Consider the following 18,150-nt stretch of genomic DNA (forward strand, 5'->3'; position numbering starts at 1 on the left):
CTTAAGCAGGACAAGGTGCAATTCTTTTACTTCACTTACATCCACACCTACTGGGAAACCCTGTGACCAAGTTGTAATGATATTCAAAATTCTATTCTGATTGTTTAATGGCAAGGTGTATTTGGAATTCCATAGCTTAACTAGATTGTCTTTAACAAATTCCTTCTTCACAATTAGAGATTGGAAATTTAGAATACAGTTCTGCCTGCTCATGTCAGTAAGTGACAAGACAAGTTTGATTCCTTTATGATTATAGTTTTGGGAAATCCTTTTCTTTAGAGCTTTTACAGCATATTTTGGCTCATTATTGGCAGTGTTTATTATGTAACAAATATTCATGAACTGGCCTCAATTTTCAGTCTGAGCTACAGTATATGTAGCCTTTTCTATAAATTGGATGATGGAATCCACATGGGGAATAAAAAAACTTGCTTGATATGGAGGTTTGTGACCCAAACCCATAAGTATATCATTTACTTATTCAAAATACTTATTGAGCAATGACTTGGTACTAGGAACTATAATATAAACATGCCGGTTCTTATTTATTTAAAGTGTTAAAAATTATTATAATGTGCCCAGGTTGAAAGTGTCCTCAAGATGGACAAAACTAACACAAGTTCTCTTGACAGGAATGCCTTACACTTCAGCCTCATTTTCCCACAGATACAGATCCCAGGACTGTCTTGGAAATCTTCATCTTGTGGATTCTACAGTGAAAAATGACAAAACATTTGAGGGAAAATAAAAAAGCACTATGAGAGAGGAGTTAGCAAAAGGAAGAGAGGGTGGCTTGGATAATATCTGCAAAGACCAGATATTATCATCACTACTTTAGAATAAGAATTTCATGCTTGAAAATTTTAAGAAATAAGGAAGGAAAATTATAATATACCAGTATGTAAGAAAGAAGATCGTGAAAACTTAATAGAGTGTTTTAAAACATAAGCAAGTATAACTTTAAATGAAGATGATATTAAATTTTGATGAGGGATTTTAGAAATTTGGTAATCAGGAACTATTTGAGGAGTTTAATTTTATGTAGGCTTTTTTGACATATATTGAAATTCAAATTTGGCATACTTATGTGGCCCAACAATTTTCACCTCTAGATATTTATAATTCAAATATATTCAGCATAGGTGTTCACAGATATTTATACAATGAATTCACTGCAATATATAAAATTTGAAAAATTATATTGAAAGTATATTGATAAATGTTTATCAATAGGGAAATGAGTAAATATACTATGACATATTTACACTAAGAATTTCTCTCATTAAAATTTCTCAGCATAGGCCCTGGCCAGTTGGCTCAGCGGTAGAGCGTCGGCCTGGCGTGCGGGGGACCCGGGTTCGATTCCCGACCAGGGCACATAGGAGAAGCGCCCATTTGCTTCTCCATCCCCCCCCTTCCTCTCTGTCTCTCTCTTCCCCTCCCGCAGCCAAGGCTCCATTGGAGCAAAGATGGCCCGGGCGCTGGGGATGGCTCCTTGGCCTCTGCCCCAGGCGCTAGAGTGGCTCTTGTCGCGGCAGAGCGACGGCCCAGAGGGGTAGAGCATTGCCCCCTGGTGGGCAGATCATCGCCCCTGGTGGGCGTGCCGGGTGGATCCCGGTGGGGCGCATGCGGGAGTCTGTCTGTCTCTCCCCGTTTCCAGCTTCAGAAAATAAAAAATAAACAAAACAAACAAACAAACAAACAAAAAATTCTCAGCATTCCTTATGTGTAATGTCAATAAAAGATATCCACACTATTTTGTAACTGGAAGTGAAAAAAAATTCAAGTATATATTTTTTTATGGTTTTCTTAAGAAAGCAATATTTATAACATGGTTTCCATGGCAGAGTCTAGCTATATTCACCAAACTAATTTTCCTGCCTTCCTGGCTTATAACAAGATTGTTTTCCCATGCTTCCTTTCAGTGTGTTTGGCCATGTGACCAAGTTCTGGCCAATGGGCTGGGGTATAATAGAATTGTCCGTGCTTCTTCTTTCCCCCCTTGCTTACTTTGTTCCATATATGGGTATTTGCCTGTGACACTGAAAGCTACCTCAGAAACCATATGCTGAGGATAATAAAGCCTATGTCACCTAAATCCCTGAATGTCATTGAGTGACTACAGGGAGCAGAACTCCTCCCTTCACTTATGCTGATTGACAGAAATGAATATCTGTGTTGCTAAGCTATTGAGATCTCAAGGTGTACCTACTACAGGGACTAACATTATCCTTACTATTACAATTTCACTTGTTTAAAAACTGATAAATAGAGAAAACTAAATTACATGTTCATAAATCTGGATATTTTTCTGTACAAAAAGGAACATAGACTAATTGCTCCTGAAAATGGAGTGGTATTGGGTTTGGAGGAGGATATGAACTCTCACTTTTTGTACTTCAGCAACATAAGAATTATTTAGTATTATCTCATTAGTTGGATCTATGTATAATCTAAAATTTATGTGGAAGCAATTAATTATTTCTAAATGACACCAGATGAAATTTCGTGATGATAACTTTGAAACCATGTCAGAAAGGAAGAAAGAGATATTTTAAGGGAAAAGTGTACTTCAAGGAAATCCTCACATATAAAAGGCATGGAATATTGAAAAAATTACAAAATATATGGTTGGAACATATATGTAAAATTTACTAAGGCATTGGAGGTAGATAAACCTAAAAGGTAAGATGGAATCAAGTTATGGAAGAAGGTACATTTTCAATTGGAATAATCTTTGGCATTGGAATGGGGGAAGGATGAATTAGGAACATCAAGACCTATACGCAGAGATACTGAAAAGGAAATATGAACATAGAATTGATAAAAGGTAGAAGCTATTTTATATTAGTTTAAGAAAAAAAAAGAAAACTAGAATTTGAGACATGGTAGACAAGAAAAGGAAAGAAATTCAGGGTTTCTGATATTCCAGATTTGGCATATAGAAAGAAAATATCATCTAATTCCTATCCAGTTTTTGGCTGTGGGATCAAGATGGGCAGATCTTGCATGCTCTCTGTGATTAAAAACAGTTCTCAGTAGGGTTAGCATGAGAAAGAGGAATCAGAATCTCTCAAAGGGAGCTTTTTAAATACAATTTCCTATATACTGAGAAACAGTGGTTTAGAATGCCCTAGGTCAGTGGTCCCCAACCCCTGGGCCGCAGACCAGTACTGGTCCGTGGCCATTTGGTACCAGTCCACAGAGAAAGAATAAATAACTTACATTATTTCGATTTTACTTATATTTAACTCTGAACGATGTTTTATTTTTAAAAAATGACCAGATTCCCTCTGTTACATCCACTCTTGATGCACTCTTGATGCACTCTTGATGCTTGTCTCAGTGACATGATACATTTATCCATCCCACCCTAAAGGCTGGTCCGTGAAAATATGTTCTGATATTAAATCGGTCCGTGGCCCAAAAAAGATTGGGAACCACTGCCCTAGGGTACAGGTCCTACCTAACACATTGATTCTGTGAACATCATTTATGTGAGAATACTTGTGGTTTAAGGAGCCCTACTCATAAATATTTAATAGCTAAAGAACAGAAAATTGTGAGAATGAGAAATGTATTCCTTTAGTGAGAAAAATTTAGAAAATGTAAAAGCATGGCCATGGCCAGTTGGCTTAGCAGTAGAGCATCGACCCAGCATGTGAAAATCCTGGGTTTGACTCCCAGTCAGGGCACACAGGAGAAGTAACCATCTGCTTCTCCCCACTCCTCCTTATCTCTATCTTTCTCTCTTTCTCTGTTCCTTTCCCACAGCCATGGCTCGATTGATTTTAGCATGTTGGCCCTGGGCACTGAGGATGGCTCCATGAAGCCTCCACCTCAGGTGCTAAAAATAGCTCAATTGTAAGCATGACCCTATATGGGCAGAGCATCAGCCCCAGATGAAGGTTGCTCGTGGATCCTGGTCGGGGCACATGCATGTGTCTGTCTCTGTATTTCCCCTCCTCTCACTTTAAAAAAAAAAAAAAAGGAAAATGTAAAAACAAGATCTATTGAAAATCACACTATTCTGTTAATAGTGAATTAATTTACTTGTCTTAAAATGTTAAATTTCATTGCATTAATTGTTAGGATTTGATTCTTTTTATTGCAAAATGTTATATTAAAAAAAGAGAAGAGTAACACTTGATGTAATGTTCATTCAGATTGAGTTTTCCATGCATAATTTGTTGTTTTGATATCTAATTCTTACTTTGAATGGCAAATGAGAATTTTTACATGTATTAAGTAATTTTACCTATTTTCTTTTTACTATAATCATGCCAATTAAATACATTTTAAATAGCAAACATTTTTTTGTGTTGTAATGCTCTTAAACTTTACTATAATTAATTATTTTCAAAGATATTAGCTCAAACTAAAGACAACATAAATCTTAGAACTAGTAGAGAATGATATGGTGAAATCGGAATGCTCATGTTTTGCTGATAGGATTGTGAAATGGAGCAGCCTCTTTGGAAATAGTTTGACCGTTGTTCAAAATATTAAACATAGGATACATAATGTATCAATTCTACTGAGGTGTATCCCCAAAAGAAATAAAAACATAACATCCAGAGAAAATCATCAGCATGAATGTTCATAGTGACATTGTTTATAATAGCCAAAATGTCAAAACAGCTAAAAGTGATCATGAACAAATTAACAGATGTATAAAAGGTGGTGTATACCTATCAATAATAAAAGGGGGAAAAGTTCTGTTACATGCAAACACTTGGATAAACCTTGAGAGCATTACACTAAGTCATAAATGACCGCATATTATATAATTCCTTTCATATGAATTATCCTAAATTGACAAATCTATAGAGATAGGAAGTCGATTGAAACTGGGAGGTGTAGAGTGACTACTAATGAGCACGGGGTTTTAGGATGACAAATATGAAATTAGATTGTTGTGATAGTTGCACAACTCTGAATTTACTAAAGATTATTGAATCTTGCACTTTTACTAGGTGCACTCTATGTCTATAAATTAGATCTCAATATAGCTATTAAAATGAGTTTATGATCCAGATAATGAGGGGGAAAATCTAGAACAACTTAAATATAATAATTCCAAACAGATAGAATCAATGACGTGTATCAAACTATATAACACTTTGCAGCTTTTAAAAGGAAAATGAAGACTAGACTTACTTACAGGACAGCCTGCTAAGAATTATTTTTAGGTAAATAAATAGAGAAGAAAATTCTAGTAAGTGAACATATGAAGTAGAATGGCATATGTGTTTATACTATTATTCTCATTTTTTTAAAAAGGGTATCCATTATATTATTTGTACATCAAATATGTCTTTTGTTGACTAGGTCATAACACATTTATTTATGCCCTTTTAATAATCTAATTAACAATGGTTTGGGAAACTTTGCTTTCATCTTCACTACTATAGCTACAAACTCAAGATTCCTCTTGCTCAGTTGGTTTCTCTTTAATACTTTATCAAGATCTAAAAATGCTCTTGTTTTGCTATGAAGCAGAGCTTTGAGGATTCACGCTTGTGAGTGAGCCCACTCTTCCATCTAAGACACTGAGGCCAGACAGATGTCCGCTAACAAAAGCAAAATCTCTCAGGCTGAAGCAATGTGAGCTGCTCGCTGCTGCTACCCAAGGGACTCTACAGAGCCCCTAAAGAGCGAGAACAGCAGGAATGAGACAGTGAGTGGAGGGTCTGCTATCTTGTTCCACCTAGAGCCCTTCCAAGATTATCAGAAATCACTGTCTTTTTTTTTTTAAGTTGTTTTTTTTTTTAATTTATTTTTTTAGAGAGACAGAGGGGGGGGGGGATAGACAGGGACAGACAGACAGGAATGGAGACAGATGAGAAGCATCAATCATTAGTTTTTCGTTGCGCATTGCGACTTCTTAGTTGTTCATTGATTGCTTTCTCGTATATGCCTTGACCGTGGGCCTTCAGCAGACTGAGTAACCCCTTGCTGGAGCCAGCAACCCTGGGTCCAAGCTGGTGAGCTTTTTGCTCAAGCCAGATGAGCCCGCGCTCAAGCTGGCGACCTCGGGGTCTCAAACCTGGGTCCTTCCACATCCCAGTCCAATGCTCTATCCACTGCGCTACCGCCTGGTCAGGCAGAAATCACTGTCTTTTTAAAATGTCTATCTCTAAGGATCAGGCTTCATTTTGAGTAAAATTAGCATATTTTATTCAATTGTTAAGTCATTCAGAAAGAGTTGTTGAGAGTTTATTACTTGTTATAACAGTGGCTCCTTCATTATTGTATTCTTATCCAAAGTTACCCAACAGGCAATCAAGCAGATTCTTCACACTTACTATTTTGGATTTAATAGTAATTCAACTATTTAGATGAGAAAAGCAAAAAAGCCCAGTTTTTGCAATATTGTTTAAAAAACAATTTTGAAAACCCCTGAGTCTTGCTTTATTTCTAAACATTCATTCATCATGATTTTAGAATTAAAGGGAATTATAATGTTAATACTTTTTTTACATTGCTAATATTAGTATGACCATCTTCTAGTTGTATTTAATAAACATCCACATTCATTTGATACTTTAAAATTTTTCTGTAAAAATAAATTTAAAATTTTAACAACCAGAAAATTTTTGGTTAAAATATATAATAACTTGAATAAATTTTATTTTAATTCTAAATTCTAAAATTGATAAATTAATTATGTATTTATAATTATAAAAATAAATATACTCAAAGCAAGGACTATAAATAATAATATATCAGGTATAAAAGTTAACCCTAATAACATAGGATGTTTTCAACATTTATTAATGATCTTATGTTTTAATTGATGGCTCAATTGTAGTAGTTATTTTTGTGTAAATCCATTAGCAGTGGAAATATGCAACATACTGATTTTTTCAGGTGAGACATGGGTTCCCGGAACAGCTACCGTAGGAGAAAGAAGTAGTGACTTTTAATTCAGTCTAATTTATTCCTGAGAAAAAAATGATTGAATGCAGTTTATGAAGACCATGGCAAAAGTCAGATGAAATGATGAAATCATTCAAAACACTAAAACTAAAAATTAAGTTAGAATTCAGAATACTGAGTAATAAATCCCATGTAATTCAAATTGGCATTGCCGTTTATATTGACAGAAGTTACTTTAAAGGGACAAACTCATGAGTGCAACTGGAGAAAAGTATGCTAATCTAATAGATTGAAATCAGACAAAATTGATGTAAGACTGCATGAAAAGTTTTAGAATTTATATTGTTTACAAAACCAAAAAACTATATAATAGAGTTATGAAATTGACCCCAAAAAGAAAAAAAATTTTTTTTACTCGTTATTTTTCTTGTTAGTAGTGTGGTACATTGCATGTTTAAAAAAAAAAAAGGATTTCTATTTATTATGAAATATTTCTTTGAGAGCATACTTGAGGTCAAGCATTAATAGGGATAAGATGAAGAAGAGAGCGGAGGTGATCCATTTGTCCTTCATGGAAATTTCAGTCCAGAGAAAAGAGAAGTGAGTCAGGTTTAAACAATCATAAAAATTAAAATATGGTTGTAATCTGTAATAAATACCATAAAGAATAATTTTGGATTATAAAATGATTGTAAGCAAAAAGAACTGACTAGCACATTAACACTATTTTTAGTAAATGTTTTTTTTATTTCATTCTCCTCAGTTTTATTTTTATTCCAATGTTAACATACATATACATAGCAGACACAAAAATAAATAAGGTCAATCAGAAAGAATAGCTTGAACTGAACTCTTTGCCAACATTTTATCTTTTAACAATGTTTTGTTTTGCAGACAAAATTATGCTCACATACTGCCTTTGTTTTTCCCAATGTTTCATTTAACACAGGTCCACTGCAGGAATTATATTAATTTCACAAGCCAATAGCATGCAGGATAATGTCTCCTAACCAGCCAAAAGAAATAACGTACAGGAATACCTCATTTTATTCACTTTATTGTACTTTACAGATGTTGAGGTTTTTTACATATTGAAGGCAAGACCATGCACCAGCCAAAAACATTGCAACTCACTTTATTACAATACTCAGTTTATTTCAGGGGTCTGAAACTGAACCCACAATATCTCTGAAATACACCTGTACTCCAAAGCAATGATATTACATTATTATTCCAGGCCAAAAAAGGTAAAAAGAATAGACTCCGTATTTAGTGAAGGTGTATCTTTATACAAGTTGGTACTCAGGAGAAATGACATGGTCAATCAAGAGCTAATGTCCAGGTGCCAGTGGAAAAGTAAAAGTCCCTTGTTGGCAGAGCACTTTGTTAGGGAATGACAGGGATAGTGTTGACAGGCAAGCTGTCCTTTGTAGGGCCACTGCATGGCTTCCACCACTGCCAGCAAGAGTCATTTTTACCTCAGTGGGAGTGAAAGCCCCAAAGGTCTTCACAGAGCTCTTTGGATCAGTAAAGGGTAACCCTGCCCAGGCTAAACACTCTGGAATAGTCTGTACACACTCTAGGTATTTGTAGTCTAAATGAACTATTGTCATAGTGGCTTCTCCAAATACTTTATTAGATAAGCTTCCTCTGATGCTCCTCTGCACCTGAGCTGCTGAGTGTCATCAGTGACAACAGACGAGAAGCTGACATCCTGACACAGCTTACTCTATGCTTCTATCAAAACAACTTGACTCTTAAAAACAACTTCATTCCAGGTCAGAACAACTTCACTCTTCAAAGCAACTTTATTATTATTTTTTTGTGTTTTTTTTTCTGAAGTGAGAAGTGCAGAGACAGAGAGACAGACTCCCACATGTGCCTGACCGGAATACACCCAGCAAACCCACTAGGGTGCGATGCTTTGCCCATCTGGGCCATTGCTCCATTGCAACCAGAGCCATTCTAGTGCCTGAGGTGGAAGCCATGGAGCCATCCTCAGCTCTCAGGCCAACTTTGCTCCAATGGAACCTTGGCTGGGGGAGGGGAAGAGAGAGACAGAGAGAAAAGAAAGGGGGGAGGGGTGAAGAAGCAGATGGGTGTTTTTCCTGTGTGCCCTGACTGGAAATCGAACCCCGGACTTCCACACGCCAGGCCAACATTCTACTGCTGAGCCAACTGGCCAGGGCCTCAACTTTATTTTTTATCTAAAAAGTTGATTAGAAATGATATCAAATTAATACACAACAGGCACGACAAAACAGAAATATACCCAGTTAAATTCTGATAACTTACATTGCAGCAAGACTTTTCACATTGACAAGTTAATGCTCTTAATGATTATATCAAATGAAAATGACAAAAGCACTGCTTCCCAAACAGTACGTAACACTCAGGGGTACACGGAAGACATTAATTTAACCAATATTTATAAAGTGTATACTCTGAATAAGGAATTCTGCCAAAGTGAGGAATCTGTGCGTGGAGGGGGGTGGAGAAACAATGGCCAGTGGATAGCCGAGCAAGCATGGCTGTGCATAAAGCAATAACTACACGACAAGCAGGTGGGAAACATCTGAGCAGTGGTACCATATGTTACAGCGTTTCAGAGATGGCAGCAGCATCAATTTCATCTTGGTGGGCCAGGAGCAACCAAGAAGGCTGTGTGGGGAAAATAATACAGAGCTGGAGTTGGCACTTTCAATGAGGAGAGGAACAATGATGCATAGAAAGTGACGTGAACAAATTTCCAAATTTGGGGAGCTCAGGGCCTTTTAACAGTGATCTCCTTTGGTTTGAGAGAAGTTAAGGTATTTATGAGGAATCATGATAAAATAAGCTGGAAAGTGTAGAGGATTTCAATTATCAAGAGCCTTTGAATGTAAAAGAAATGAATTTCAATTTAATTCAAAGGGAATTGGTTTTTTGGTCATCATTTATTATGGAAGAAAAATTAGACCGGTAGTGTAATTTGTGAAAAAAAATATTAAGGAATCATGTGTAAGCATTTCTAGAATACCTCTTGGGTACCTCTTACAAATGAATGCAAGTCACTTTGAGGAATACATATTTCTAACAATCAACCTAAAAATGATTTTGCTCTACATTAACCAAAGTAGAACTATGTTTAGCCCAAATTTTAATTGCTTTACACAAAACTGACTCTTAGGTTTATGGAGCCCGATATATCCAGGTTTTTACTACTTTGAAGAAATTAAAGCAGCTTCTCAGAAACACGTAATTGACTGCAGCATCACAATTCACCCAGTGACACATTCTGTGGCTCAGACATTCCCAGCATTTATAAAGCCCACAATGGTAAAATAAACATAGTAATTCTATCTGCCCTCAGTTAAATGTTAGAGGGCCTACCCCCCCCCCACCTTACATTAAACCAAAGTGTCTGTTATGTCTATTTAAGTTCCTGATACTTTTACTTACATTGTGTTTTCTGATCTGTTTGTAAACCTAGATCCCAGGATTCTACTCTGTCTGCAGCACCCTCTTTGGTTGCTCCTTCTGGTGGGACAGAAGGGGTGGACGCTGTGGGGGCTTCCCCCAGCCCCCCTCCGGCAGCGCCATCTGTGTGCCAGGGGGCTGTGTGTCACAATGGAGGCACGTGCCGTCCTGTCTTCCTCTCAAGTGATGTCTTCTCATTTCAGTGTGACTGTCCACTGCATTTCACCGGCCGTTTCTGTGAACAAGGTAATCGATCTTCATCATTCTTCTATATTTCTTTTTAAAATCTTCTCCAGAGGGAGGAAGAAAATTGAAACCTATTGTTAACACGCTGATGGATACTAAGGCAAACAAGAAACATCTGCATAATTTTACTTAAAAAAAAAAAATTCTGATAGAGCATTTTCAGTTCAATAATGTAGAGGTGAAACTAAGATGTTTTTAATTTTTTTTTACTTTTTGGTTAGGATTGCTATTCAAAATATATTTTCAATTGCCACACAAAATAAGAATTAAAATTCAGATGTAGTGTAATTTACCTAGTTTCTTCTAAAAGTGAGGTGTATCCATCCTTGTCACTACAGAAACAATTAGATTCTAATTAATACTATTTTTATTGCTTAATTATTAATCAAATCACTTTTTTATCTTTCATAAACAGATACCCATATTTAAATTATTTTGATGTGTAAGAAGAGTACATTATTTTTTGATGCTTAAGAGCATAATTTTAGCATTAATGGAGTTATTTATGAATGAAAAGGAAATTGTCCTATTGTGAACATGTAGTGGCCTCCTAAGAGTTTCTCAGTTGATTAAAGCCATGCTGGGCACCTTCAGGCAGAAACGCTCTGGGCAGATTACGAAGACATTAGAGTATGAGACAGCTGACTGCATGTTCCTTCACTAAGAGCTGAAAAGTGTCATTGTTTCCTATGCAAAGTTAATCACTGATTTTAAGTTGAGGAAGTGAGATGAGGATTACTATTGGATAATGATTTAGATGGCAAAGAATATCATTATTTATCCAAGACTGTGTTAAATAACTCCTTTTTTTAGTACCAGCATGTAAAACCTTCAAACCCTAATTCAAAGATATGTGTGTATGTTATTCACCTCTTCTTCCTAAGTGACCTTGTGCGACTTCCGTGAATGTTTTAGTATTCAGCCAAGTAAGCAAGTAAACACAGTAAAAAGCACAAAAATGGAAATACAGTCTATTTTTGTATTCATTATAAAACACTGTGTCCTTAAAGCCTATTTTTTAACTGTAAAATGCTTTTGAAGACATACCACTATTGCTTAATTTTTGAATGGCTATTTCTTATGTCTGTAAATATCATGAGACTTGCCTTCTGCTACAGCCTGAGACCACTTATATTACATTCTGTGAATAGAATTCCAGTGACATAATTTGGGTTGTCAAGCTCTTTTAGATCCACATTTAACCATTTAAAACTCTGAGAGAATTTTATCTTTCTTTAATTTCATGCTAGGTTGAGTCTTAGAAAAATACCTTCTTTACCTTTCTTCAACTATACTTTCATATTTTAATGTTTTTAGTTCAATCTCAATTTACTGACAGTGGTGAAACTGATGTTCTAAAAAGAGAAGTCCTTAGTTACTGAGTATATTTCTTGGTCAACCACACATATTAGACTATGAATGACCTTCTAGCCATAATTCCTATCTCTTCCACAGAATTCCCAATGCTTCGTCCTAACATCTTACTCAGTAGCTTTAACACTCAGATAGTGACCTATACTTTCCTTCAGAAAAGAAGCAATTCAGGATTATATGGAGTTAAATTCAAGGCTTGGCTAAGATTTAGTTATATTTGGTGTTTGGCGTGACAGAATATAGGAAACTGATCTCAGGAAAAGAATCTCTGATCTATATGCACATTTGCACATTGCTGGGAATATTTTATCTGTTCAATGTTATTATTCACTTTCTACCTCTTATATTTTTAACCTTTTTTCCTGTTGAATTTATAATATTTTAAAACTAATAAATTAGATGCTAATGGGTTGCTAAAATTAGGTAATCCATTATAGATTATTTATTTCAAAGTAAAAAATATTTACTGTGAGTAAATGATTATTACCAAGATCAGAATTGTTTTTCTTAAACAAACTTTAAGTCAATGACATCTAAGATTTATGCTGCACTAAATAAAATACATGGAAAAGGACTTGTTAGATTAGCAGCCATGACAGTACTACCTGTAACTTTGTTTCTGCCTCCATTGGGGAGAAGTATTTTGATAAAGTAATTAGAATGTGATGCGATGTACATTTTTAGAATTGGAAATAGTATATCTAAATGTTAAAAATTATCAGTATTTACTTTTAACCATTTACTCCCTAAATTGAAATTAAGTACCTTCCTTCTTTCAATTATAAAGAGAGCTAAGAACAGGTTTATATTTTTAATCTGATGCTCTGCTGATATGTATCTTAGAATCCAGATGGACAGATAATGACTACTACCTAAGGCTCATGACTCAGGAACCTAATACCATAATAAGACTTTTTATAGCATTATCCAGGTTGGTCACATGCCACAATTTTTAAGAGTAGATTTCAACAAAGAGTATTGTATGCCAATTTCAATGTAATTCAACTACCTGGTAAAAATCTAGCTATGGATGAACAGTCCCTAAATCAATCAAAGTCAGATTCTCTCTCTTCCTCTCTCTCTCTCTCTCTCTCTCTCTTTCTTTCTCTCTCTCTCTATATATATAATATATATACATAACATACCTGTGTATATTGCAATAATTTACTAATAGATTGCTATGAAAAATATTTCTTAGTTGAGTTCCTTTTGAGTACATTCAACATTTAAACTATATGAATTCCTGCTTCCGGAATGAAATTTATGTATCATTGTAAAGAGTACTGATTTACCAGGTACCACACTGAGTGATTCATGAATCTTATTTCACCTAACCCTCAACATATATAATAACCTAGCTGAAGTAAGCGCTCTAAATTACCCTCTTATACAAATGAGAAATCTAAGGCCCAGAGTTGTTAACTTAGTTGTTGAAGGTGACACAACTTGCATATGGTCGAGACAGCATTAAAGAAAATCTTGCCTAACTTCAGACTTCACATTTAATCACCATGTTCTATTGCTGCCCTAGTTAGACAATCAGTTTAACACAATGGCATGACATGAAATTTCTAAATGTTATCACTCATTTATTCATAAAAAGTATGTTTATTGGCCCTGGCCGGTTGGCTCAGCGGTAGAGCGTCGGCCTGGCGTGCGGGGGACCCGGGTTCGATTCCCGGCCAGGGCACATAGGAGAAGCGCCCATTTGCTTCTCCCCCCCCCTCTCCTTCCCCTCTCTCTCTCTTCCCCTCCCGCAGCCAAGGCTCCATGGGAGCAAAGATGGCCCGCTGGGGATGGCTCCTTGGCCTCTGCCCCAGGCGCTAGAGTGGCTCTGGTCGCGGCAGAGCGACCCCCCCGGAGGGGCAGGGCATTGCCCCCTGGTGGGCAGAGCGTTGCCCCTGGTGGGCATGCCGGGTGGATCCCGGTCGGGCGCATGCGGGAGTCTGTCTGACTGTCTCTCCCCGTTTCCAGCTTCAGAAAAATACACACACTGGCTTGAGCCCAAAGTCACTGGCTTGAGCCCAAGGACGCTGGCTTCAGCAAGGGGTTACTCGCTCTGCTGTAGCCCCACCACATCAAGGCACATATGGGAAAGCAATCAATGAACAACTAAGATGCTGCAACAAAGAATTGATGCTTCTCATATCTCTGCCTTTCTGTCTGTCTGTCCCTATCTGTTCCTCTCTGACTCTCCCTCTGTCTCTGTCAAAAAAATAAAATAAATGTTTATTGAAGGAAGAAAAGAGCGTTTTCTTTAAAAACTGAAATTTTCAAAATCAGAAAACCAAAGGAGTTAATGTTTATCTAAGAAAATTTTATGAAGAAGGCTTTGTCTTAACCTACCTGAAATCAGTCTGAAAAGTTTATTAGGTGACCCTAAAAGAACCGTATCAGAGTGGATATTTCAGTAACACTAAAATATAGGAAGTAGATAAAGAAAATTTGAATTTCAGAAAAACTCTAGGCATAGATAATGAAAGATCCTGACTCTCTGAAAAAAAAAATGTGTGTGTGTGTGTGTAATTGCATAGGTATCTAAATGTAAAGACATGATAGATATTTATTTATCTTTATAGCCTGGCTCCTTTTTTATATTTAAAGTTAATATTTTTAAGCTTGAAGGAATGCTAAAGTATTTCATTTTAACAACTTTGATTTTTTTTCACAGAAAAATGGAGTTGTAAATTAAGTATATGCCTTAACTAAAATAACATTAGATTCAGCAACACAGAGAAAGGATTTTTAGTGTTATGGGGCCCAGTAATGAGTCACCCATACTCATATTTCCTATCAACTTAGCATTACATCATGTGCTCTTACTTTATCAAATCATCCATAACCAATCACATAATAACACTGACTTATAGAATCAGTCTGATTTAATACGCTCTTTTTTTTCTCTCAACACATGTTATCTTAATTCATATGAGCTAAACCTTGTTGACTACTTTACCATAATGATCCCACATCTCACCAGGGAAAACATAAGAGCACGTAGTCTTGCTTTGTTTTAGATGGCTGCATGCAGGCAGATGGTCATCTCCTACTGTAAAGTTCAGAGTGACAGATTTAGAATATCAGTGCCATGTGCTGGGGGAAAGCGTATGCCTCTGACTATTAATTATAGGATTAACATTTTTAAACAGCCCCATACTTTTTAGTGTTCTATAAAAGTTTTATAAATAGTGCAGTAAAAGAAGTATTTAAATGCCGTACATTAAAACCAGGAAATCTTTTGTTTTATTTGAAATCCTGTCTGTATATATTCCATATATGCTTAAAGGTCAACTGTACTAAGTAAATTACAAACCGGGAAATAAAAATGAGAGGATTTATGAGGTGTTTTGTCTTGTTATATATATTTTTTAAAAGACTGCCTTAATAGATGCCCTTGGTTTTACCGTAACTGGAATTATTTTAAAGCTGTGTTAGAGTAGTCTGAATTTACTTATGAACTTTAGATCAGGTTGCTAAATGTCAGACATTCCAGAGCTAAGTAGACAGAGAAACAAAGCATTAATCAACTCATAATAGTAATTTATCTCCTCTCCAGAGAACTGATAGTCTAGTCTACATTATTAGAAAAGAACCAAGAAATAGGTGTTGGCCTTTTCAAACATAATGCCCATGTCTGAAAATCTATCTTTCAAATCAGAGAGCAAGGCAGCATGTTTACTAGGTAATGACAACTGCTGAAATATTAAGATGATAGGTTGCAAATGAATGTGAATTGAAGTCAAGGACAAGGGCTGAAGGAACTCAAGAATGCTCATTATCAAAGACAGGGCATCTCGTTTTTGAAGGCAAGGGATGAGCTGAAGGCTTCAATCTTCTGTGGTCTTCTCCAATGTTAGTTGCTGCATTCTCCAACAAGGAGAACTACTGGTAGAAAAAGACAGCTCTCTCCCCATCCTGAAGCTAGTAAATATGTAACTAGATGTACCTCAGTCTATTTACATTAGAAATAATCCAGAAGTTTCCATCTGGTAAGACGAAGGGATATATATACCCTTCCATCTATCAAAAAAGATGACATTTTGTCTTCTTTATTGCCTTAACATTTATTTATTTCCCTATAATTGAACACCTTCAATTAAATAAACATTAGTTGAACTCCTACCATGTAAAACACATGGAGGTAGTCGCTGGAGGTAGTACAAAGTTCAACTTTGCCTTTAAGTTTGCAAGTAGTTGGTAATGCAGGGTGTGCAATGGGGGGTGCAGGAGAGGAAGGAAAGTATAATTCAAAGGTCAGCTGGCATTTCCCAGCAGTGTCTTACCGGGACCTATGTTAGTCTCTATTGCTTCCATAATTAACTATCACACTACTTTGTGACTTCCACCACACAAATTTATTATCTTCAAGGTCTGTAGCTGAGAAGTCTGGCACAGTTCTCAATGGGTTAAAATCAAGGTGTTGCCTATGTTTTTTCTTGGAAGTTCCAGAGGAGAAGCTATTTCCTTGCCTTTTCTGCTTTTAGAGGCCTTCAGCTGAGGGCCCCCTTCCTTCTCCTGCAAAGAAAACAAGCATGTGTCTAGTTTTTTCATATCACATCATTTGATCTACTCTTTCACCTCCCTTTTGTATATTAAAGACCATTATGATTACAGGGAGCTCATTAGAATAAATCAGGGTTTCTCACTGGCAGCTGATTAGCTGCTTTAATTCCAGCTGCATCCTTCATGCTCCTTTGTATTCGTATGTAAAGTATCAGATGCATAACCTAGGTAGTAGGACATCTATGGGGTGCCATTATTCTGCCAACAGGACCTGTGATCATTCCTTGGGGATTTACATGGTACTATCAATATAATAAGAAAGGAAGTTTTCAGATGGATACCTGGTGTTCATAGAATTGAGGGAAAATATTGGAAACTGCTGGTAAAACGCACACTGAAAAATACTCTGGAGGACTAGTTAACAGAAAGTAGAGAGAGACTCATGCAAGAACAAGCTTAGCCACCACTGAACAGGGGCTCATACTGTCACCATGTCTAAGTCGCTTGCTCAAGCTGCTTGCTCAAGAGTCCCAAAATACACTTTGAAATTGTCTAATTGGCAAAACCTCAATGATATGCTGATCCACTGCTTGAGCAGGAGAAGAAGGAGAGGGACAAGGAAAGCCATAGCCATCTTTTACCTTACACTTCTATTATACAATCCACCAAGATCCCAAGCAATGGGTCTCTAGTTCATTTCCACCCAAAACTATAATCATTCACACAAGGCTTTCATAGCACACCTGGGCATGCATGTATACATACAGACACGCACACATACACACACACACCTTAAAATTGAACATAACTTCTCTTTAAAATTCTTATGATATTTTTCTTCTCTCTTCTCACCACTCTCCTATTTTCTGTTTTCTCCTTTAATTCATAACATTTTTATTCATTTATATTGCAGAATATTTTAGCAAAAATTTTTGTTGCCCTTCCTCCTGTCAGCACACCATAAACAGCTTATCTGAAAGATACTTGAAAGGATGAGTTGAAGGAATTAGAATAAGCAAATACGTGAAGGGGAAGAATGTTAGGAAAAAGACATAGTGATGAGCATAGTTTTCTTAAAATGATGAATCTGAGAATAGAATTTAGAGAGAATTACAGTGGGTAGGAGAATAAGATAGAAAAAAAAATTGTACCGTAATTTTAATAAATTAGGGAATAGGATGAAAACTCTTTTAATCCTGTTTTCTAATAATTTGGAAGTGTAAAAGATCTTTGTGTTCTCCATGCAGAATATAATTTAAATTTTGTATCAAAATTTTAAAATCTGAATAAGGCTTGTATCTTTCCATTTATTACATTTTGGGGGGAAAAATGTTGCATGAAATGTGATTATAAATGACAAGTCACACCAAAGATGCTTCTTCTCCCTTTCTTTGAAACATCTTCTGTCCTACCTATCCACAGAAATGTTGAATTATATGCAGTAAAACTGTATCATGACACAAATATTATGGGTGATAATACAAATGATATGGGCTTATTCAACAAGAGGTTAATGACCAGCTAGCTAAATATTTATAACCATATGTACATGTGCACACTGAGAAGTATGATGTCTCAGGTTTTTGTCACTTTAATATTGAATTTCTCAAGAACCCCAGCTTTATTGTATGCAATGCACTTCTAACAAATTTATCACACACATACAGAAAATTTAAGACATAGTAG

The 18,150-nt window shown here is 36.1% G+C and overlaps 1 protein-coding gene across 1 annotated transcript in view; it reads left to right on the forward strand.

The window, feature by feature from the left end:
* EYS (eyes shut homolog) overlaps positions 1-18,150 on the forward strand; it is a 1,965,296-nt gene that overhangs the window by 1,480,320 nt on the left and 466,826 nt on the right. Inside the window, 1 exon segment of the mRNA XM_066360293.1 lies at positions 10,355-10,587. Coding sequence (XP_066216390.1) covers positions 10,355-10,587 — 233 coding nt within the window.

Source organism: Saccopteryx leptura, chromosome 1 (assembly GCF_036850995.1).
Source record: "Saccopteryx leptura isolate mSacLep1 chromosome 1, mSacLep1_pri_phased_curated, whole genome shotgun sequence".
NCBI lineage: Eukaryota > Metazoa > Chordata > Mammalia > Chiroptera > Emballonuridae > Saccopteryx > Saccopteryx leptura.